Source organism: Scyliorhinus canicula, chromosome 5 (genome assembly GCF_902713615.1).
Source record: "Scyliorhinus canicula chromosome 5, sScyCan1.1, whole genome shotgun sequence".
Taxonomy (NCBI): Eukaryota; Metazoa; Chordata; class Chondrichthyes; order Carcharhiniformes; family Scyliorhinidae; genus Scyliorhinus; species Scyliorhinus canicula.
The window spans coordinates 173,116,472-173,139,135 of NC_052150.1; the positions used below are offsets into that span (position 1 = coordinate 173,116,472).

The following is a 22,664-nucleotide window of genomic DNA, read 5'->3' on the forward strand; positions in this document are numbered from 1 at the left end:
TCAAAACTGGCTTGACCATAGAAGACAGAGGGCAGCAGTAGAAGGGTGTTTATCCGAATGGAGGTCTATAACTAGTGGTGTTCCGCAGGGATCAGTACTGGGGCCTCTGCTCTTTGTAATATATATAAATGACTTGCAAGAAAACATAACAGGTCTGATTAGCAGGTTTGCGGATGATACTAAGATTGCAGGAGTTGCGGATAGTGATGAAGATTGTCAGCGAATACAACAGGATATAGATAGGCTGCAAAATTGGGCGGAGAAATGGCAGATGGAATTTAACCCAGACAAATGCGAGGTGATGCAGTTTGGTAGATCCAATTCAGGTGGGAGTTTAACCATCAGGAGTACAGAGACACTGAAATCTAGGCTTGCAGGTCCCCAGATCCTTAAGTGGCAGCATAGGTGCAAATGGTGGTAAGAAAGCATATGCATGCTTGCCTTCATAGGATGGGGTATCGACTATAAAAACTCAAATTATGTTACAGTTATATAGAACGTTGGTTAGGCCACATTTGGAATACTGTGTCCAATTCTGGTCACTGCACTACCAGAAGGATGTGGAGGCTTTGGGAGAGTGCAGAAAAGGTTCACCAGGATGTTGCCTGGTATGGAGGGTATTAGCTATGAGGAGAGATTGAATGAACTGGGATTGTTCTCCCTGGAGAGCTGGTGGCTGAGGGGCGACCTGATAGAAGTTTATAAAATTATTAGGGGTATAGATAGGGTGAACAGTTGGAGGCTTTTTCCCAGGGCGGAAATGACAATTACAAGAGGGCACACTTTCAAGGTGAGGGGGGAAGGTTCAGTGGAGATGTGCGGGGAAAGTTTTTTTTACACAGGTGGTGGTGGCCTGGAATGCATTGCTAAGTGAGGTTGTTGAGGTTGATTTGATTTGATTTATTGTCACATGTACCGAAGTACAGTGAGAAGTATTATTCTGCGGCCGAGGGAACGCACACAGTGTGTACATCGTAGACAAAATGAATAATCAACAGTACATTGACAAATGGTATATCAACAAACAGTGATTGGTTACAGTGCGGAACAAGGGGCCAAACAAAGCAAATACATGAGTAAGAGCAGCATAGGGCGTTGTGAATAGTGTTCGTACAGGGAACAGATCACTCTGAGGGGGAATTGTTGTGGAGTCTTGTAGCTGTGGGGAAGAAGCTGTTCCGATGTCTGGGTGTGCGGGTCTCAGACTTCTGTACCTTCTGCCTGATGGAAGGGTCTGGAAGAAGGCAATGCCTGGGTGGGAGAGGTCTCTGATAATGCTGTCTGCCTTCCTGTGGCAGCAGGAGGTGTATACAGAATCAATGTGGGGGTGGCAAGCGTGTGTGAGGCGTTGGGCTGAGTTCACCACACTCTGCAGTTTCTTGCGATCTTGGGCAGTGCAGTTCCCATACCAAGCTGTGATGCAGCAAGATAGGCTGCAGTCTATGACACATCGGTAGAAGTTTGCGAGAGTCGATGCAGACATGCTGAATTTCTTTAGCTTCCGTAGGAAATAGAGACGTTGTTGGGCTTTCTTGACTGTTGCATCAATGTAAGTTGACCAGGACAGATTGTTGGTGACAGATATCTGTGAATACACTCGCCAGCTGGTCTGCACAGGCTCTGAGTGCTCACACAAGGACTCTGTCGGTGCCCGCCGCTTCCTGCAGATTCACTTTCAAGAAGGCAGCTCTTACCTCTGAGGCTGTGATAGTGGGTATTGGTGTGTCCGGGGCTGTTGGGGCGGGTGATATGTTAGCAGAGATGTTCGCGACCTTTAAGACTTATCTGGATAGGCATATGAACAGACAGGGTATAGAAGGATACAGGCGGTTGGTCTAGATAGGACACATTATCGGCGCAGGCTTGGAGGGGTGAAGGTCCTGTTCCTGTGCTGTCTTCTTTGTTCTATGTCTGCACGTCCAACTTTTAAATTCTATTTTTCTGCACCCTTCCCTGTCTTTTCCTCCACTTACTAGGAATCTTACCAGTTATGGTGTGCTTCCATTCATTAAAATGTGCGACCTTCCATTTCTTTGCATTGATTGTTTCTTTAGTGCTGTGTTATTGGTGCGATTAATTTGCCTTTGAGTTAACAACACTATTTAATTCATTTTTTGTTTAAATAGTTATGGGAATGTTGAAATCACTGCATCAACTTCAAGTTGAAAATCGGCAACTAGAGGAGCAAATTAAGAATTTGACAGCTAAAAAGGAGCGCCTCCAGCTACTAAATGCTCAGCTTTCAGTACCCTTTCCTGTCATGAGTTCTAATACCAGTCCAACAACTCAAATACATCCGTTCACAGTGCAAACTGGTAAGTGACATTCTGCTTCATATGCTTGTGCATGTGATGCTAAAATTAATCTGACAAGTGATATTGTTTGCAATTAAAAATATTATGTTGTGTTAAAAATTAAATTTTAATGTATTCTCTTATAGTCCACAGTGCATCTTCCTTGCACAGCAGTAAAGGTCCCCATCTGAGCAACAGTTTTCTGCCTGAAAGCACACTTGCAATTCCAATCCAGGTGTTTCTTATTTATTTTACCTTGTATTTGAGATAATTGTTTATGTCATTTTCATTATACTGGCCAGGCTAACTCCAAAGTCTCAATCTTTGCCTCGTCAATTTATCATAATTTTCTTGTCTTTGATACCTCACCCTCTCCTGCCCAACTTGAGCTCCATTGCCCTTGTCTTCAAACTCTACTGTGGGGAATCCTCTTCCACCCCAAATAAACACTCACAGCTAGGCACACTCTCCTATTTGTTTTACACCAACCCTTACCTGCCATGACTGCTGTCTCAAGTGACTTAATAATAATAATCACTTATTGTCACAAGTAGGCTTCAATGAAGTTACTGTGAAATGCCCCTAGTCACCACATTCTGGCGCCTGTTCGGTGAGGCCGGTACGGGAATTGAACCCGCGCTGCTCGCCTTGTCCTGCATTACAAGCCAGCTATGCTAAACCAGCCCCATCTTACTCAATAGCTCTTCCGCCTTAGACCATAAGACACAGGAGCAGAATTCGGCCCAACGAGTCTGCTCTGCTGTTCAATCATGGCTGATATATTTCTCATCCCCATTCTCCTGCCTTCTCCTTATAACCACTGATCCCCTTGTTAATCAAGAACCAATCTATCTCTGTCTTCACTCGGTGATTTGGCCTGCACAGTGTTCTGTGGCAAAGAGTTCCATAGATTCGCCCATCCTCTGGCGGATGAAATTCCTACTCATCTCAGTTTTAAACGATTGTCCCTTTAGTCTGAGATTGTGTCCTCTGGTTTAGTTATTTTTTTACCAGTGGAAACATCCACTCTATCTCGGCCTTGCAGTGTCCTGTAAGTTTCAATAAGATCCCCCACCTCATCCTTCTAAACTCAAATGAGTACAGACCCAGAGTCCTCGACCACTCCTCATATGGCAAGCTCTTCATTCCAGGGATCATTCTTGTGAACCTCCTCTGGATCCTTTCCAAGGCCAGCACAACCTTCCTTAGATACGGGGCCCAAAACTGCTCACAATACTCCAAATGGGGTCTGACCAGAGCCTTATACAGCCTCAGAAGTACATCTTACTCTTGTATTCTAGCCCCCCTGCCATGAATGCTAACATTGAATTTGCCTTCCTAACTGCCGACTGAACCTGTGCGTTAACCTTGAATCCTGAACTAGGACTCTCAAGTGCCTTTGTGCTTCTGATTTCCGAAGCCTTTTCCGATTTAGAAAATAGTCTATGCCTCCATTCTTTAGTGCATAACCTTACACTTTTCCACATTGTATTCCATCTGCTACTTCTTTGCTCACTCTCCTAGCCTGTTTGAGCCTTTCTGCAGCCCCCCTGCTTCCTCAATACTTCCTGTCCCTCTGCATATCTTTACATCATCTACAAACTTAGCTACTGTGCCCTCCGTTCCTTCTTCCAGATTGCAGATTGTTAATGTATATTGTGAAAAGTAGTGATCTCAACACCGACCCCTGAGCCACACTACTAGTCATCAGCTGCCATCCTGAAAAAGACCCTTTTATCTCCACTCTCTGTCTTCTGCCAGTCAACCAATCCTCTAACCATGCCAGGATCTTACCCTTAACACCATGGGCTCTTAACTTATTTAACAGTCTCCAATACGGCACTTTGTCAAAGGCCTTCTGGAAATCTAAATACATCACGACACTGGCTCTCTTTTGTCTAACTTCTTTGCTACCTCCTCAAAAAATTCTAACAGATTTGTAAGGCATGACTTCCCCTTGATGAAGCCATGGTTACTCAGTCCTATTTTATCCTCCACTTCCAAGTCCTCCACAATCTCATCTTTAATAATGGACTCTAAAATCTTACCAATGACCGAAGTCAGGCTAACCAGCCTATAATTTCCTGTCAGCAAATAATTTCCTGTCTTCTGCCTCCCCCCCTTCTTAAACAGGGGTTAGCCATTTTCCAGTACTCTGGACCCTCCCAACACCAGTGGTCAGATACACCGAAGACTGCCACTTTAGGACCCGGCTCCACCGTCACTCCCATTCAATTTGATTCGATTTAATTTATTGTCACGTGTACCGAAGTACAGTGAAAAGTATTTTTCTGCGGCCAAGGGATCGTACGCAGTACATACATTGTGGACAAAAAAGGAATAATCGACAGAGTACATTGACAAATGGTACATCGACAAACAATGATTGGTTACAGTGTGGAACAAGTGGTCAAACAAAGCAAATACTTGAGCAAGAGAGTTGATAGTGTTCTTATAGGGAGCAAATCAGTCCGAGGGAGAGTCGCTGAGGAGTCTAGTAGCTGTGGGGAAGAAGCTGCTCCTATGTCTGGATGTGCGGGTTTTCAGATTCTGTATCTTCTGCCTGATGGAAGGGTCTGGAAGAAGGCAAAACCTGAATGGGAGTGGTCTCTGATAATGCTGTCTGTCTTCCTGAGGCAGCAGGGGGTGTAGACCGAATCAATGGGAACGTGGCAAGCGTGTGCTGCATTGAGCTGAGTCCACCACACTCTATCGTTTCTTGCGATCCTGAGCAGGGCAGTTGCCATACCACGGTGATGCAGCCGGATAGGATGCCCCCTATGGCACATCTGTAGAGGTCTGCGAGAGTTGATGCAGACATGCCGAATTTTTTTCGCTTCCGTAGGAATTAGAGACGTTGGGTTTTCTTGACTGTTGCATCAACGTGAGTGGACCAGGACAGATTGTTGGTGATGGGGACCCTCCAGGAACTTAAAGCTATCGGCCATCTCCACTTTGGAGCCATTCATGCAGACAGGGGGGTGGCGTGCACACATTCTTACAGGGCCCCGGTATTGAGGACTATTGTGGAGGAGATGCTGTTGCCTATCCTGACAGATTGCGGTCTGTTGGTGAGGAAGTCCAGGATCCTGCTGCACAGGGAGGGGTCAAGTCCAAGATTGCAGAGTTTGGTTATAAGTCTTGTCGGGATAATGGTGTTGAAGGCGGAGCTATAGTCTATGAACAGCAGTCTCACGTAGGTGTCCTTGTTGTTGAGGTGTTCCAATGTTGATTGTAGAGCCAGAGAGGTAGCATCTGCTGTGGACCAGTTGTGGTGATAGGCAAACTGCAATGGATCGACGCCAGCCTCCCCGTCTCGCACATAGCCGCTCAAAGCATTTCATGATAATAGACGTCAGGGCCACCGGTTGAGGCAGGCTACCTTGTTCTTCTTTGGTACTGGTATTATGGTGGTCTTAACCTTAGGTATTTCTTTGAAGAAGCTTGTCCCGATCCCAACAGGCCTGGGACATGCCCAGCACATTTGGGTGCGGCTGTCCGGGCCTCCTGGACACCATTCACACTTGTTCTCCACCTCCGAGAAGAACATCCTCATTCGGGGTTTCTGGTTAGGTGTGCTCTGTGCACAATTTTCAGTTGCATGATGCTTAGCCTTACACAAATGGAGGTGGAGTTGGCTCTGTTCAGTGCTTCGCTCCAGGGTCCCTACCCTATTTCAATCACTAGTTCTTTCTACCATTTTTCCCGTGTCTTGTCCAGTGGAGAGCGTGCCCCTTCTAGGAATCGTCCGTACAGGTCCCCGAAGTCCGTCCGTCCACCCCCCTAAGATTGCCTGCGTCCGGTAGTTCTGCTAACATTGAGTGTCTGTGTGTATCTTATCATCTCCTTGCAGAGGAAGTTCTTTATCTGTAGGTGTTGCAGCTCGTGTCCATTGGGTAGACTTGTTTTTTCTGTCAGTTCCTCTAACGTCGCTAGTCTGTCCTCCGTATAGAAGTCCCTAACAGTCAGTGTTCCCCCACCCTGTCTCCACCTTTTAACGGTAGCGTCCATCTTGGATGGCTCGAACCTGTGGTTGCCGTAGATGGGAGCCATAATGGACATTTCAGTTAGGTTGAAGTGCTGTCTCATTTGATTCCAGGTTCGGAGTGTGGCCGCCACCACTGGGCTTGTTGAGTGCTTGGCTGGCGGGGATGGGAGTGCTGCTGTGGCAAAGCTTGGAGGATCCTCCCTGTGCAGGAGCTCTCCATCCTCACCAATTCCGCTCCGGTTCTTTCACCCATCCTCTCACTCTTTCTGCTGTGGCTGCCCAGTTGTAGTTCTGTAAGTTTGGAAGAGCGAGATTCCTCATGTTTCTTTTTCTCTGTAGGATCTTTTTGGAGTTCCTTCAGCTCTCTCTCTCTCTCTTCACCCCCCCCCCCCCCCCCCAACCCCCCTCAGAACAAATGCCATGCCAATTTTGGCGACTAAGTTAAAGAAGGCCTTGTGGATGTGCATCAGTATGAATCTAAATAGAAAGAGAAGCCTGAGCAGCACGTTCAGCTTTATCATCTGCACCCTCCAGATTGGTCGGGTTGCATTTGTGGATCTGTGTCCAGTCTCGGGCAATCTCGATCCGCAGAGAGCGGAATTTGCATTGGGCCCGCTTGAATGTTACTCCCTCCAGCTCTATTTCTCCCTCTTTCGGGTTCACAGGAAATACTTCACTCTTGCTCAGGTTGAGCTTGTAGCCCGAGCAGGCTCCAGACTCTCTCAAGAGCTCCCTTCCATGCTGCTTTGTGGGGCCAAGATGTAGAGGAGCAGATCATTTGCACAGAGTGAGACTATATACTCTCTGTCTCCTCTTCAGATTCCCTTCCAGTTTCCCGCCACTCTGAAGGTGATCGCCAACGGCTCAGTTGCCAGGACGAATAGGAGTGGGGCCAACGGGCATCCCTGCCGTGTGCCTCGGTGTAGCTGGAAGTATCCAGAGCTGTTGGTCCATCCGCTCAATTGGGGGCGTTGTACATGAGTTTCACCCATGTGCTGAACCCTGTCCCCAGCCCAAACCATTCTAGTACCTCAGTGAGGTACTTCTACTCGACTCTTGTCGAAGGTCTTTTCTGAGTCCAGGGAGATGATCACCTCAGGTGTTTTCTTCCCGGATGGGGTTATTGTCACGTTCAGCAGACGCCTGATGTTTGCTGTTAGTTGTCTACCTTTAACAGAGCCTGTCTGGTCTTCTGCGACCACCTCTGGTACGCAGTTCTCCAGTTGCCTGACCAGGGTTTTTGCAAGTATTTTCACATCCACATTTAGCACCAAAATGGGTCTGTAGGACCCACATTCGGTTTTTCTTGGGTAACAGTGATAAAAGGGCTTCTGCTAGCTTTGGAGGCAATGTGCCCCTCGCTAGTGAGTCTGCAAACATCTCCCACAGGTGCGAAGCAGTGCTGCTGCAGATGTTTTGTAGAAGTCCATCAGGAACCCACCTGATCCCGGCACCTTCCCCGTCTGCATGGAACTGAAGGTCTCCCAGTTCTAGCAATGCTTCAAGCCCCCCTCCTCCTATCTTCCCCCACAACTGCAGGAGAGTGAGAGGAAGAGATTGACCCTCTGATGTATGGAGCTGAGGGCCAGAACCAGTCGAAAAAGAGGGAATCAGTTGGTTGGAGCGGGTGTGGCGCCTGCAACGCATGTGGACATGGCGGAGGGGCAGCAAGCAGCACTGCCGGCTCAATGGACATGGCGAAGGGGCAGCAAGCGGCACTGCCGGCTCAATGGTCGACGGACCAGCTGGTGAGCTTCTTGAATGAGAAGTTCACCAAGCAACAGAAGGAACGTCTGGAGGACTTGGCCTGGGCGGTCGATTCGATCAGGGCGGTGGCCAACCGCCTGGAAACAAAGCTGGCGGCCCAGGGTCAGGGCGATCCAGAAGATGGAAGAGGTGGCAGGGGAACATGAGGAGCAGTTTTCCTCAATGGCAGCAGAGATGAGGCTGATGCGCAATCAGCAGAGGCGACTTCAGGAGAAGGCTGAAGACGTAGAGAAGAGGCCACGCAGGCAGAATATAAGGATCGTGGGCCTGCCGGAGGTGATTGAAGGAGCCGATGCTGGCATTTATGTGGGGAGGATGCTGGAGAAGCTGCTCGAAGAGGGTGCATTTGCATGGCCGTTGGAGGCGGATTGAGCGCGCAACCGCTAATGAGGAAGCCCCAGGGTAACGAGCCGCTGAGGGCGATGGTGGTGCGGCTGTACCGGTTCCTGGACAAGGAGCGAATTATAAGGTAGGCCAGGCAAACGAGGCTCTGCACCTGGCAGGGCAGTGAAATAGAGTGTACCAGGACCTGGGTGCAGAGTTGGCCAAGAGGAGAGCGAGCTTCAACAAGATCAAGGCAGCCCTCTACAAGACGGGGTGAAGTTTGGGCTACTGTACCAGGCACGTCTGTGGGTGACCTACGAAGGCCGGGAATTCTACTTTGGTTCAGCGGAGGAGGTGGTAAATTTTGTTAAAGACAATGAACTGGCAGGAGAAGGAGGACTTTGAACTTTGGTGGAGGTGCTGTGATGTTGCTGTTGACTTATGTTTGGGCCATTTCTTTCTTTTTCGGCTTCAGGTTTGTTCTTTGTCCTTTGTTAAGGGATGAGGGGTTGGTCTCTTTGTTTGGGCTTGGGAAGGGTTATTTTTTGGTTACTTTGCACTAATATTCGAGGGGAGGGGAATCGGCAGAGGGTAGGATGCTAGGAGCCATGGGCGGGGACTGCCAGCTAGGCGGGCTAGTTCACGGAACCGCAATGGGGGTGAGTGGAAGGTCAGTGGGAGATGGGGGCAGGGGCTGTTGTTGGGGGATCTGGGTGGGGTGGGGTTGATGTACTGCTGACAGGAGAAGGGTATTTAAAGTGTAAGGGGAGGAGGATCGATGATGGTGGGGGCCCGAGGACGGGCCTGGGGAGGTGTGGGACACGGGCCCGAAGCTGGCTCAAGAGTGACTATGGTTGATGGTGGGGGGCCCCCCAATCAGGCTGGTCACGTGGAATGTGCGAGTATTGAATGGGCAGGTCAAGAGGGCCCGTGTGCTCGCACACTTAAAGCAATTGAAGGTGGATGTGGCCATGCGACGCACCTGAAAGTGGGGAACCAGATTAGGCTGAAGAAGGGATGGGCAAATATTTCATTCGGGGCTGGATTTTAAAACTAAGGGGGTGGTGATTTTGGTCAATAAGCGGGTAGCGTTCGAGCTGGGAAATATAGTGGGGGATGGTACGTTATGGTAAGCAGGAAATTGGAGGGGATGTCGGTGGTGTTCGTCAACATGCATGCCCCGAACTGGAATGATGTGGAACTTAGGGTAGCATTTTGGATAGCACAATTGCTTCACAGCTCCAGGGTCCCAGGTTCGATTCCGGCTTGGGTCACTGTCTGTGCGGAGTCTGCACATCCTCCCCGTGTGTGCGTGGGTTTCCTCCGGGTGCTCTGGTTTCCTCCCACAGTCCAAAGATGTGCAGGTTAGGTGGATTGGCCATTATAAATTGCCCTTAGTGTCCAAAATTGCCCTTAGTGTTGGGTAGGGTTACTGGGTTATGGGGATAGGGTGGAGGTGTTGACCTCGGGTAGGGTGCTCTTTCCAAGAGACGGTGCAGACTCGATGGGCCGAGTGGCCTCCTTCTGCACTGTAAATTCTATGATTATGAGGCAGGTGCTGGGGAAGATTCCGGACCTGGACTCTCATCAGCTGATTATGGGGCAGGGGGGGTTCTGGATCCGAGACTGGACTGGTTGAGCTCGAGGTCAGAGAGGGTGTCGGCTACAGCTAAGGAGCTTCGGGGTTTCAAGATGCACATGTGGAGCGGGGGGGGGGGGGGGGGGGGGGTAGATCTGTGGAGACTTGGGTGGCCGAGGGCAAAAGAATTTTCATTTTACTCCCATGTGCACAAGGTGTACTCCCGAATAGATTTTTTTCGTGGTGGATAAGACATTGGTGGCAGGGGTTCAGTATTCGGCATAGTGGCACGGATTTACAAGTGAGCGGGGGGGTCCGCATTGGAGGCTGGATGCGGGACTGTTAGTGGAGGAAGAGGTGTGTGAGCGGGTGAGGAAGGCCACCTGGGGGTATGTTGAGATTAATGACACGGGGAAGGTTTTGGCATGTACGGTTTGGGAGGCATTGAGTTTATTTTGATTCGAGCACACGGAGGAAATCCTGCAGGTGGACAGGAGATATGCAGAGGCCCTGGAGGAAGGGCTGTTAAAGGAACGCCAGAGGCTGCAAATAGAATTTGGGTTTTTATCCACGGGTAAGGCGGTAGGGCAATTGGGAAGGGCGAGAGGGGCGGTATATGAGTATGGGGAGAAAATGAGCAGGATGTTAGCGCACCAGTTGAGGAATCAGGAGGCGACGAGAGAGATTGGGAAAGTGAAGTGTTGTGTTATGCTTCTTCATGGAGCATAAGCTGCCTCCTTGATGTATACTCTGACAAAGGAAGGTTCACCCGGCAGGGGTGAATTGGGTGTTTAGGGAGTTTTATAGCAAACTGTTTAAGTCAGAATCCCCGGAAGAGGTTTTGAGGCAGTTTCTGGGAGGGTTGGAGTCCCCAAGGGTGATGAGCTGGTGGAGGGCCTGGGGGCCCAAATTGGGGTTGTAGAATTAGCAGAGGGGTTGGAGGCGATGCAATCAGATAAGGCCCCGGAACTGGACGGGTACCCAGTGGCATTTTACAAGACGTTCTCGGGGGTGTTTGGACCACTGTTGGTAAGGGGTAACTATTGGTAAAGATCCCGGCCATAAGGATCGAAGATTGCATCCCAGGGATAACCAGACAGGGTTTGTTAAAGGGTGGTATTTGGCGACCAACATTAGGAGGTTGCTTAATGTAATTATGATGCCTCCAGTGGGGTGCGAGGTTGAGGTGGTGGTGGCCATGGACGCAGAGAAGGCCTTTGATCGGGTGGAATGGGAATACTTATGGGAGGTCCTGGGGCGGTTTGGACAGGTAATTGTGGATTGGGTCCGGTTGCTATACCAGGCACCATGGCGAGTGTGCAGACAAATCGGGTGAGATCAGAGTACTTCATGTTGCACCAGGGGACGAGGCAGGGTTGTCCACTTCCCCCACTGTTGTTTGCCTTGGCTATAGAGCCGTTGGCATTGGCATTGAGAGCGTCGAGGGATTGGCAGGGGATAGTATGGGGGTGGGGTTCTGAGTCCAGAGGTGGCGACCATCGGTATGGCGGAAGACCCGGGAGCGTGGGAGGGGGCGAGAGAGGCCGACGTCCTAGCCTTTGTCTCCCTGGTGGCCCGGAGACGGATCTGACTAGTGTGGAGGGAATCGGAGCCCCTGAAGTCGGGGGTGTGGTATGACGGGGTTTCTCAAACACAAAAAAAATTAAATTCGCCATGGCGGATTCGTTGCAGGGGTTTACTTGGAGGTGGCAGCCGTTCATCGACTTCTTAGAGAAAAATTAAGCTGTCAGCATCGGGGGGGGGGAGAGGCGTGGGAAAGATGAGTAAGGACAGGAAAACCAATGGAGGGGTGGTTGGGGAAGGTGACATTGTTTGTGTAAGCCATGTTGGCTGGGTTCTGTGCCCGGGGCGTTTGTTGGTTATATAGTTTTGTTTTTGGTGAAATTTGATATTTAAAATTATAAATGCCTCAATAAAATATTTTCTGGAAAAAAATCCCTGAAGTCTTTTGCCCTTGGCTGGCCAGTAATTATAGTCATCCGGTTTGTAAATGTAAGCCCAATTACTGTTTACTTATAACGAGAACTATAATGAAATACGCAGCAGATACAGTTGGTTAACGATGAACTAATACCTAACTCCCACTTTAACTTGCCCCCCCCCCCACCCAAATATATATATATGTGTGTATATACAGAGGGGTGGAAAGCGGTCAGAAAAACGCAAGTGGAAGGGAAAAGAGTCTTTGTTTCAGGTGATGGTTTTTAGCATACTTTCTTTACAGTGAGCCTGCAGAATAATGTCTTTGTTGCAGCCTGTACTGGTCTTCTCCGTAGTTTATAAATACAGTACACACAACTTTCCTGAAGAGGCACTTTATTTCTCTTCAAACCCTTGCTTTCAGTTTGTCTTCATGCGTCTGTAGTTTCAGGAGTCCAACACCCACTGGCTTTTTGGAGAGAGACAACCCTCACAGTAGACTTTCTGGAGAGAGTTAGCTGGATCTTTCTGAAGAGGTTTAGATAGACCTTTTACTTCTGTGCTGCTGGAATTGAAACTTGAAACCTTCACATCTCAGGACTATTCCAGTGGGATAAGACCCAATCACCACCTGTTACCAGGCAGAGCAAAGCTTTATGGGTCAATTCATTGGCCACCAGCCAAATCAATGAAACCAAGTCCCAGCCCATCTTTCTCATGGTGCGGGTCAGTCTGCAACTCCAGTTTAAACCAGCACAGACTTGCACAGTGATCTCTCCTGCTCCTGGATTTGTTTGCTTGAATTAAATACAAAAGGCTGCTTGCCTTAAAGACACATGCCCATTAATCGTCCATTGATCAAAAATGTAATGGTTAAAAAAATGGGGAAATAAAGGAATAAACAAGAAGGACCGTTACACTGTTCAGCTGTTATCTCGTACAAATGCTTGCTGATACTCCTGGCTCCTTTTTTTCTAGACACTGCTACTCCCCTTTTAAAACTGCCATCACTGCCTTATCAAAAAGTCCACCCTGTACTTATTCCATATCCCATAAATGACCTCTCCTTCCTGAGGACCTTGAATGTGTTGTTCCCACACAAATCTCCAAATTTTCTCAAAATTTCCGGTTCAAATCGCCTATGTCCACTTTTCACCTGGCTTCCAATATCAAGGATAGTATGGTGAGCTGCTAATGCTGCGACCAAGGCCATTTTATCTAGTTTGGCTGCTTAGTCAGACTAAATTAAATTCGGGGTCCTGTTTCAGCAAGCTCTGAGCTTCATTCTCCATATTCTAATAATTAACTTCCATATTGGTGTCATCATCCTAACCTCACTGGTGCTAAAATTATTGTACTTTGTTACTTCCAGACTCTAGTCCTGCACCACCCTTCTTCCAAGTTCCATGCAACAAAACATACACAACTTGTCCAAAAGATTATCACCTGAATTCTGCCTCATTCACTAATCACCACTATACACGGAACGTTTGGCCCCCAGTTCCACAATGGACTTAATTCAAAAATCTTCATTCCCCTTTACAAATCTTTCGCTGACCTCGCCGTGTTTCAGCTCTTTAACTCCTGCATCCCAGTCCTTGAACTCAACCGTTCTGTGCAACATTCTGCTGCCTCCAGTCCATAATTGATGGAAGGGCTATTTCCTGCTCTAGAACTTTCACCTTCACCCATTCATTGTTGGTTTTCTTTGTCATCCTTACTAATTTTCAATGTTTGTGTTTTTTGAGACACTTTGTTTACTAGTTTGTTTACTTTGTTTATAAATGCAAGTTATTATTGAATTACTTGTCTTAGGTTTCTTTTTAAAGATGCTGCTTATTAAAGTTGAATGTTTTAATTTTAGGAACGAACTTCCAGTGGACATAGTACTAGCAGTTCATCTCTTGCTAGTCCACCCTCAACTGGACAGAGTCCAGCTCTGCAAGGATCAGGAATTCATCAGGTTAACTGTATGTCAGGAGCACTAGCTAGTGGTATGCAAACAATGGCCTCCACCATTCCCACAATGTCTTCAGTAGGTGGGTTAATGGGAACCTTACCAGGAAACCAGCTGGCAATCAATGGATTTGTGGGTGCTTTGAATGGAGTTATACAGACACCTGTGTCAATATCACAAAACCCAAATCCGCTATCGCATGCAGTTGTGCCACCTAATGTAACTGTTCCACTGTCTACCAATCTCAACAATAGGTAAGATATTTAAAATATTTCTACCCACATTTGAAAACTTGCTTTTGGCCAGTAAAACCAGCACTGAGTTTGATCTGTCTAATCTTAATGTAAGAAACTAAAATAAGAATGGAACTAAGCAATTGTCAATGAAGACATCTTGGAGAATAAAAGAATTAAAGTATACTTGTTAGGTGTTTTTCAGTGCCAGTACACAAGATTAAGTGCAGTCTCTCAAGCAAATTGCTTGGCATACAGAAGGTAACTGTAGCCGATCTAAATGATAATGAGGTGATACACGCCATAACAGAATAAGAAGGAGAAAGCTTAGTGGGCATGGAGAGGAAGTAGAGAAAGGAGGATCAGAAGATCATTTTTTTTTTATAATTTTAGAGTACCCAATTAATTTTTCCAATTAAGGGGCAATTTAGCATGGCCAATCCACCTACCCTGCACATCTTTGGGTTGTGGGGGCGAAACCCACGCAAACACGGGGAGAATGTGCAAACTCCACACGGACAGTGACCCAGAGCCGGGATTGAACCTGGGACCTCGGCGCCGTGAGGCATCAGGGCTAACCCACTGTGCCACCATGCTGCCCTCAGAAGATCATTTTGACAACAGACAATTTTTTCTAATTACATGTTGCCGAATTTATCTTTCTCCCTACTTTCCTTGGTCACGTCTACCATCCCTTTTGCTCCATCTGTGTTGTTATGAGCATCTGATTGCAGCACTCTTGCAAGTTAGCAGACAACTTCAGTTTGTTGAGCTGGGAAGGCACACTGGACAGCAAGCAGGACGGTTACCTGCAACAATGGGGAGTATGCTGGTGCCTAACAAGAGCAGGGAGCAATGCCAGTTCTGAACAGGCTAGCTGTTGAGAGATTGCAGAATTGCCAACTATAAGTAGATGTATTCCTGCATGTTTGATCATTTGATATTTGCTGGCAGTTTGAAAATGTTCTTACATTTGCTTTATGAAATTTGGAACCCTGTAGTTTGGTGATTTTGTTTACACTTAGACCGTGAACCTCACCACATATTCAGATTTATTTTTGTAACCATCTTATTGACTGCAAAGGAAAAGGTCATAATGGCACACAAGGTGGCCATTCAGACTCGCATCCATGCTGGCTCTGTAGAGCAAACCAATTTGTCTCATAGCCCCGTAGTCATGAAAGTTTATTTCTCTTGAGTGCCCATCCAATTTCCTTTTGAAATGAATGATTGACTTAACTTCCAACATCCCTGTGTGTGGCAGGTTTTAGGTCATTCTAGATGCTTAAAAAAATTCTTCCCAAACCCCCTTCTCCCGACATCCTGCCCATATCATTAAATCTGTATTGCCCTAGTTCTTATACAACCCGCTATTGGAAACAGTTTTACTTTGATTGACTACCTGTCATAATTTTGTACACCGTTGTCAAATCTCCTGTTTCCATTACCTTTCCACTTGCATTCCTCCTCTTTCAACCAATCTCGCAACCCTCACCTTTCTCAGCCTCTTGCATTCTGCTGAGCAAAGTCTAATTCGCCCATTTCCCCCTTCCTTGCTGACCTACACAGATACTCAGTTCCCCAATTCATTCAATTCCAAATCCTCACCTTGATGCTTTTCTATCAAATTTCCTCACCACGTTCCTCTGCCTCTGTAGTTCTTTGTCCAACTCTTTTCTTAAATAAGCCTTCCTCCAGAAAAGTTTTCTCCCTTGGTGGTAAGATTCAAGAAACTTTGAGGATAAGGGTTTTTTCCAAACTCCATAATTGCAAGTTATTATGTATTAGATTCTCACACCTTTTACTGAAACCAGAGACTAGACTAGGATACGCTGACTGCACATTCCTCGAAGCTCCAGTATCTTGAAATGGTTTCCATTCTCCAGATATGCATGGTGCAGGTGTTGACTACAAGTAAGATCATGCAGATGACCTAATTTGAGTTGTTGTATCTTAAGCGGGCAAATTATGCTTTCTCTTTTTCCCTTTCTCTGAAATATTGACAGCTAGTGGGGTAGGTAGTGGGACCATTCGCTCCACTAGTGTATGTCAGGAGGTTTTTTTAATTCATTCTTGGGATGTGGACATTGTGGCTGGGCCCAGAATTTGTTCCCCATCCCTAATTGCCCTTGAATTGAGTGGCTTACTAGACCATTTCAGAAGGGGGCAGTCAACCACATTGCTGTGAGTCTGGAGTCGCATGTAGTCCAGACCGGGTAAGAACAACAGATTTCCTTCCCTGAAGGACGTTAGTGAACCAGATGGGTTTTTACGACAATCAGCAATGGTTTCATGGTAATCATTAGATTTTTAATTCAAGATATTTATTGAATTCAAATTTTACCATCTGTCATGGTGGGATTCGAACCCAGGACCCCAGAGCATTACTCTGGTTTTCTAGATTGCTAGTCCAGTGACAACACCACTACGCCACCGCTTGGCCAAGACTGACTACCAATAATTTACCCACTCAATTCCCAGTTGCAATCATGTTGCCATTTTGTCACAAATAGAGGTGTGACATTAAACTACATTGTTATTGTTTTGTGTGCACAGCGACAAAACAGTAGCAACCCATTCTGCCAGTTCTTAACTTTTCCAAATCTGGAGTTCAACAGGCATCCTTACTTCCTCTCTGAATATTGAGACCCTCCACAATATCAATTAACTTGATATAAACCTGGCATCAAACCAGAAATCTCTGCACGGTTCAAGCATGATGCATTCATTTATTGAGCCAACAAGAAAATTTAAGAAGTTATTATGCAGTATGTGGAGAGACATTGAGACTTGCCAGTGTTGCATTTTGTAGCAGCATGCCATTGTAATATAAAGGTGCAAGGCAGAACAAAGATTAATGTGGGATTAGCGAATGGTACCACCCATTGTATGATGTATATAGTCACATGATAGACTTTGGAGTAAAGTCTGGAAGGAGCCATCATGGAGGCAGCACCCATGCATGGCAGTGCCTGGGGTATGTACATGGTTATGGATTAACAATAAATCGTTTATGTTTAAGATACAAGTCTCAAGACCTCGCAGTGAGCGACCAAAAAAATCTTTAACAACTGTTAAGAGCACAGCTGAGGGCAGCGCAGTGGTTAGCATTGCTGCCTCACGGCGCCGAGGACCCGGGTTCGATCTCTGCCCGGGTCACTATCCGTGTGGAGTTTGCATATTCTCCCCGTGTCTGCGTGGGTGAACCCACGATGTGCAGGGTAGGCGGATTGGCCACGTTAAATTGCCCCTTAATTGGAAAGAAATTGAATTGGGTACTCGAAATTTTAACTTTTAAAAAGCATGCTGATGTTAAATGCCAGAATATTCCAAATCCCAGAAGGGAAACTTGCCTGTTCTCAACAGCATTTTGCAATTTGGTATAATTTGAGGAAACAATAACCTCCCAAGAAAATCGAAACTCGAGCCTGCTCCACCATTCATTATGATCATGACTGATCATCAACTTCAATACCCTGATCCCACCTTTCTCCCCATATCCCTTCAGCCCCAAGAGCTATATCTAATTCCTTCTTGAAATTACACAACGTTTTGACCTCAACTACTTTCTGTGGTAGTGAATTCCACAGATTCACCACTCTCTTGGTGAAGACATTTCTCATAGGTTTTAAAAGTATAAACAACATCCCAGCAATAGTTACCACACCGTACACCTATATCTTTTGAGGTTGCTTCTGGCTTGGGATAGAGACAAGTGGCTTCCCAATCAGGCTTCCTCCCGGCATAGCTCATTGGGAACGGAGACAGCTTGCTGCCTTGGGCTATGGTCTCAGAACAGCTCCCTTGCATAGGGTGAGCTTGCCTCTGTTTGTCTTTTTGGTCTTCCTTTATCTGAACTAACCTTCTCAAAGGTTATTAATTACCTTTGGCAGTGTGAAATTTAACCTCTTTTTTGAACTTTTACCATTTTTACTTTAACTTTTGACTCTCTATTCTCCATTGTTGCCAACCTGCCTCAGGTAAACAAACTTCTGTTTGGAATGTTGCTGACCTAATCAGCATATCAAAAACTATAGTTCCATCAACTCAGCCAACCTGTATTTCTACAATTTCCATTTTAAAATAGTTTGTTCTTTACATATGAAACCATCAGAACCCATTCCCAAATATTGAATTTTTAAAATGTTATTACCATTTCCTAACACAACAAGGCAGTATTATTCAACTAGTGCGGAAAGCAATGTTACAGAGCGGTTACATTGCCAAAAGAACCTGCGTATCTACCCTCCCTTTGCAAAAAGAAAAGCAGCTTTGAATCAAGAATGTTTTATTCTATCCAAGTATTGAAATTGATGAATCTAGTCCAATTAAAAATGTGGCTTATTTTAGTGTATTTTATATACTATGTTTTTACAAAATATTTTTTGTTTGTAGTGTGCCAGGATTGAGCTTGCTCTCTGAGCAGAGACAACTGTTATTTCATCAACAGCAACAACCACTTCAACAATTGGTGCCATCTCAACAGCTTACTCCAGTAAGAATATTCTTTTATGACATTCCAAAAGAATAAGGTGCTTTTGATAGCTTGTTAATTACCATACCAATATATTGTAACTATTTTCTATTTTAAGTATATTATATAGCTTGCAAGTATAATTTAAATATATAATAGTATGATTTAAATATATAATTATACTAAGTTGAAAATGTAATACAACCGTATAGAGTAATTATATAAAGACCGTCCTTGCTCAACTTTTTGTTGAGGCTTTCGATTTTGGGCTGCAGAGTAGCACAATGGTTAGCACTGTTGCATCACAGTGCCAGGGTCCCAGGTTCGATTCCCGGCTTGGGTCACTGCCTGTGTGGAGTCTGCACGTTCTTGCCTTGTCTGTGTGGGTTTCCTCCGGGTGCTCCCGTTTCCTCCCACGAGTCTCGGAAAGATGTGCTTGTTAGGTGAATTGGACATTCTGAATTCTCCCTCTCTGTACCGAACGGGTGCCAGAATGTGACGATTAGGGGATTTCAACAGTAACTTAATTGCAGTGTTAATGTAAGCCTACTTGTGACAAGATTATAAAAAAATAATCTGTGGCTCGACCAGACACTGTAGTTATCCATATTTGCAATGAAAATGCATCATATGTCTAATTTAAAGGTGATTGATACATACTACAATAATTTGCATCTATATAGTTTCTTAAATGTCGAAAACATCCTGATGGAAACTAGAGTGGTGTAATGGTCACTGAGACTTAGAAGAAATCACTATACATTTTCAAAAAGTAGATTTTGAGAAGGCCTTAAGAGATTCACTCCCTTCACCACTCATGCACAGTGGCAGCAGTGTGTACCATCTACAAGATGCACTGCAGCAACTCACCAAGGTATCTTAGACAGTACCTTCCAAATCCACTACCATCCAGAGGGGTGATACAGGGGAACACTGCCACCTGAAAGTTCCACTCTAAGCCGCACGCCATCCTGACTTGGAAATATATTATGATGTGGAGATGCCGGCGTTGGACTGGGGTGAGCACAGTAAGAAGTCTTACAACACCAGGTTAAAGTCCAACAGGTTTGTTTCAAACACGAGCTTTCGGAGCACGGCTCCTTCACCTGAAGAAGGAGCCGTGCTCCGAAAGCTCGTGTTTGAAACAAACCTGTTGGACTTTAACCTGGTGTTGTAAGACTTCTTACTGTGGAAATATATTGGCATTCCTTCACTGTCACTGGGTCAAAACCCTGGAACTCTCACCTTAACAGCACGATGGGTGTACCTACACCAGATTGTCTACTGCAATTGAAGAAGGCAGCTTACCACCACCTTGACCAGGGCAATAAATGTTGGCCTAGCCATCAAATCCTACATCCCTTGAATTAATAACAAAAAGACTGCAAGACAGCCCAAGGCTTGGCTACAACTAGTAAAGTTGAAGGATTGGGAGTTGCAGAGCAGGCCAGAGTTGGAGATTCGAAGACCACTAGATTGGAGCAGTTTACAACATTGTAGTAGGGGGTAATGATGGAGTGATTTTGAAATGCTGATGAAAATTTTGAGCTTGATGTAATGAGTCAGAGAGCCAATAAAGATCAGTAAGGACAGTATTGATTGTGCCAATACACTGGAAACAGCTTGAAAGATATTAGAATATTCCAAGATAAGGTAACAGATGTTTTAGTGACATGCAAGCTGAAGTATGGGAAGACAATATTGTATAGGTAGCCTTGGTGAATATGAAATTTAGTTAAGAGTTCAAAGCTTGGATAGTAGTTGGAGAGGGTAGAGAAGTTAAAGGATGTCCAACCTATAGCTCATGAATGACTTCTGGTGGGTTGCTGAGCATTTTCCCTGGTATTTTGCCTTTACTAACTCTACGCATATTATTTTCATCCCTCTTTCCTGATTACTCTTGATCTATGTACTTAAATCCATGATGCAGATTTTTGCTGTCAATTAATGTGAAATTTACATTTTGCATGTATTGTCACTAAAACTAGGAACAACATCAAGCTCTATTTTATCAGATAATGCAGCAACAGCACCAACATCACCATGAGCTACAGCAGCTGCAGATCACTGGAACAACACAGATCCCTATGAATAATCCACTGGCAAGTGTCCAAACTCAGCCACTTCACTCAGCTCCTTCCAATCCTTTCATATCCATTCATACTGAAACTTCCACACCAAAGGTTGCAGTAAGTGTCATAGTCTGAAACAGTATATTTTACATTAGTCTTTGTTATGGAGGATATTTTACTCTGTTGCTTTTGTGCATATAATTGAATTATATTTCAAAGCTGTTAAAATTAAACACCGATTTAGCTTTTTATTTAGATTTTATTTAACACATAGGCACATAATGAACTGTTTTTATTTTATTTTTTTTGTTAACATAGAGAATATTTTTGCAATGCAACAGCTACATTTTAAGCTAAGTATTTTGAAGTAACATTATTTGAAAAATATAATGGAATTTAGGAAGTCGAGATGAGCGGTTTTAAGTTAATTATAAAAATGTGGAAAATGTTAACGCTGCACCTTTTCCTTTCTCTCCAGAGGCTCAGTGACAAAGGTAGTAGTCCTGTTTCACAGGAAAAAAGTTGACACAGGATTTTTAAATTCCAGAGTGTGTCTGCCCTTTTGTCACAGCAGTTCAACCAGCTGAAGAAGAGTGGCAAATCCACTGATAGTCATCATATATCAACATATACCCCAAATATCTTTCACAAGATGTTCCTATATCATCACAGCATTTGGTTTATGAGGCTTGCAGCTTGATTGCACTAATATCTTGGCTCACTCGAGTGACATTGGGCATCGAGGAATCTGAAAAATGAACTTGTTTTCAACTTCTTTGGTAAAACTCGAATCATCCAGTTTTGTGATTGTCTTGAACTGTTTTGATGGCAGTAAAGTTATGATTTTGAAATAAAATTTCTCTTTTAAATAACATGCAAGTTAGGTTGCAAAAAAAGTGATAAAGGAATTGTTCCTGGTTCTGCTGATGTGACAGGCATGGCTTGGGATTTGCATCACCTGAGTTTTTACATTGCATGCATTTTGTGTTTTGCTGTGAATGTGGTATTCTGCCAGGACCACCCCTAGTATAGCTACTTAGTTGTGGTGCAATAGGCTTCTGAGATTTCTTTTGGCTGCTGGGGGACTAGATCAATCTATAAAGTGGAAGAAATGGATTAGCCTGCCGCCAGGGAAAGTTCTTTTGAGGGATATGTTGGCTGTCAGCCCAACCAAGTGCCTGTTGCTAGGTCCGTTGTAAATTAGCTCTGGGCAGCTGAGTACACACTCGATCACAGTTCCTGTCACAGCAGCAGGAATTTCCAATAGTACATCATCTTCCTTTTTGGAAGGAATTCCCAGCTCTCTACATGGCCAAACCAGTTTGAACAATCTGTAGACCAACGCCTTCTACATATCCAACTGCAAGAGTGTTTGAAGTTACCTTGATAAGTCTCGAGGTTGAATGTTGCACAGTTCGTACCTCTCATCTGTAAATATGCTTTGGTGAATTTCAGTAATTGTGGGGAAAAATTGAAATATAAAACCTCAATATTTTGGTTTGTGATATTTCTAACTAGCAGTTGTGCAGTTGACTGGAAGAGTATTGTTTTATTAATTTATTTTTATACATTCAGGGGAATTTTAGAAAACATTAAGACCAACTGGATTTTGTAGATATTTACAAAGGAAACGCAGTGTGGTTCATTTTAGATTCTTACTTTCAACCCACTGTTTTTTCTGTAACAAACTTTGTACAGATTTGAAGATATTTGCTGTAGTGTTTATTTTACTTAGTTGTAAAATATCAAATGTATTAAAGGATGATATATAAAACTGTCTCAGCAATTATTGTTCATGGGCTGGTCTGCTAATGATTGTGGGACTAAAACAGTGAGTATAAATTAGTAGTCATGGAAAATATATCTGATGTTAATGACTCCTTTACTGCCTTCTGTCGCCTCCAGCAAAATTAGCTGACATTTTATTTATTTATTCCTTAAATAATAGTGCTATTGTATAAATATTTTTCAAGTGGTTTTTGGATTCCAAAGGAATTCAACTTGTGTGTTAGCAGTTTTTGTATGTTCAGTTTTT

The 22,664-nt window shown here is 45.0% G+C and overlaps 1 protein-coding gene across 11 annotated transcripts in view; it reads left to right on the forward strand.

The window, feature by feature from the left end:
- The window catches only part of mllt10 (MLLT10 histone lysine methyltransferase DOT1L cofactor), a 447,863-nt gene extending 425,460 nt beyond the window's left edge, over nt 1-22,403 (forward strand). For 10 of the 11 annotated variants that reach the window (XM_038798088.1, XM_038798094.1, XM_038798092.1 and 7 more), the window contains 6 exons: nt 2,127-2,315; nt 2,441-2,529; nt 13,758-14,104; nt 18,479-18,578; nt 20,546-20,746; nt 21,108-22,403. In XM_038798088.1, the coding sequence (XP_038654016.1) occupies nt 2,127-2,315; nt 2,441-2,529; nt 13,758-14,104; nt 18,479-18,578; nt 20,546-20,746; nt 21,108-21,155 (974 nt within the window). In that variant the 3' untranslated portion in view covers nt 21,156-22,403. The remainder of the gene's footprint in view (nt 1-2,126; nt 2,316-2,440; nt 2,530-13,757; nt 14,105-18,478; nt 18,579-20,545; nt 20,747-21,107) is intronic. The other variant, XM_038798090.1, reaches the window with a different exon arrangement.
- Nucleotides 22,404-22,664: the final 261 nt, after the last annotated feature.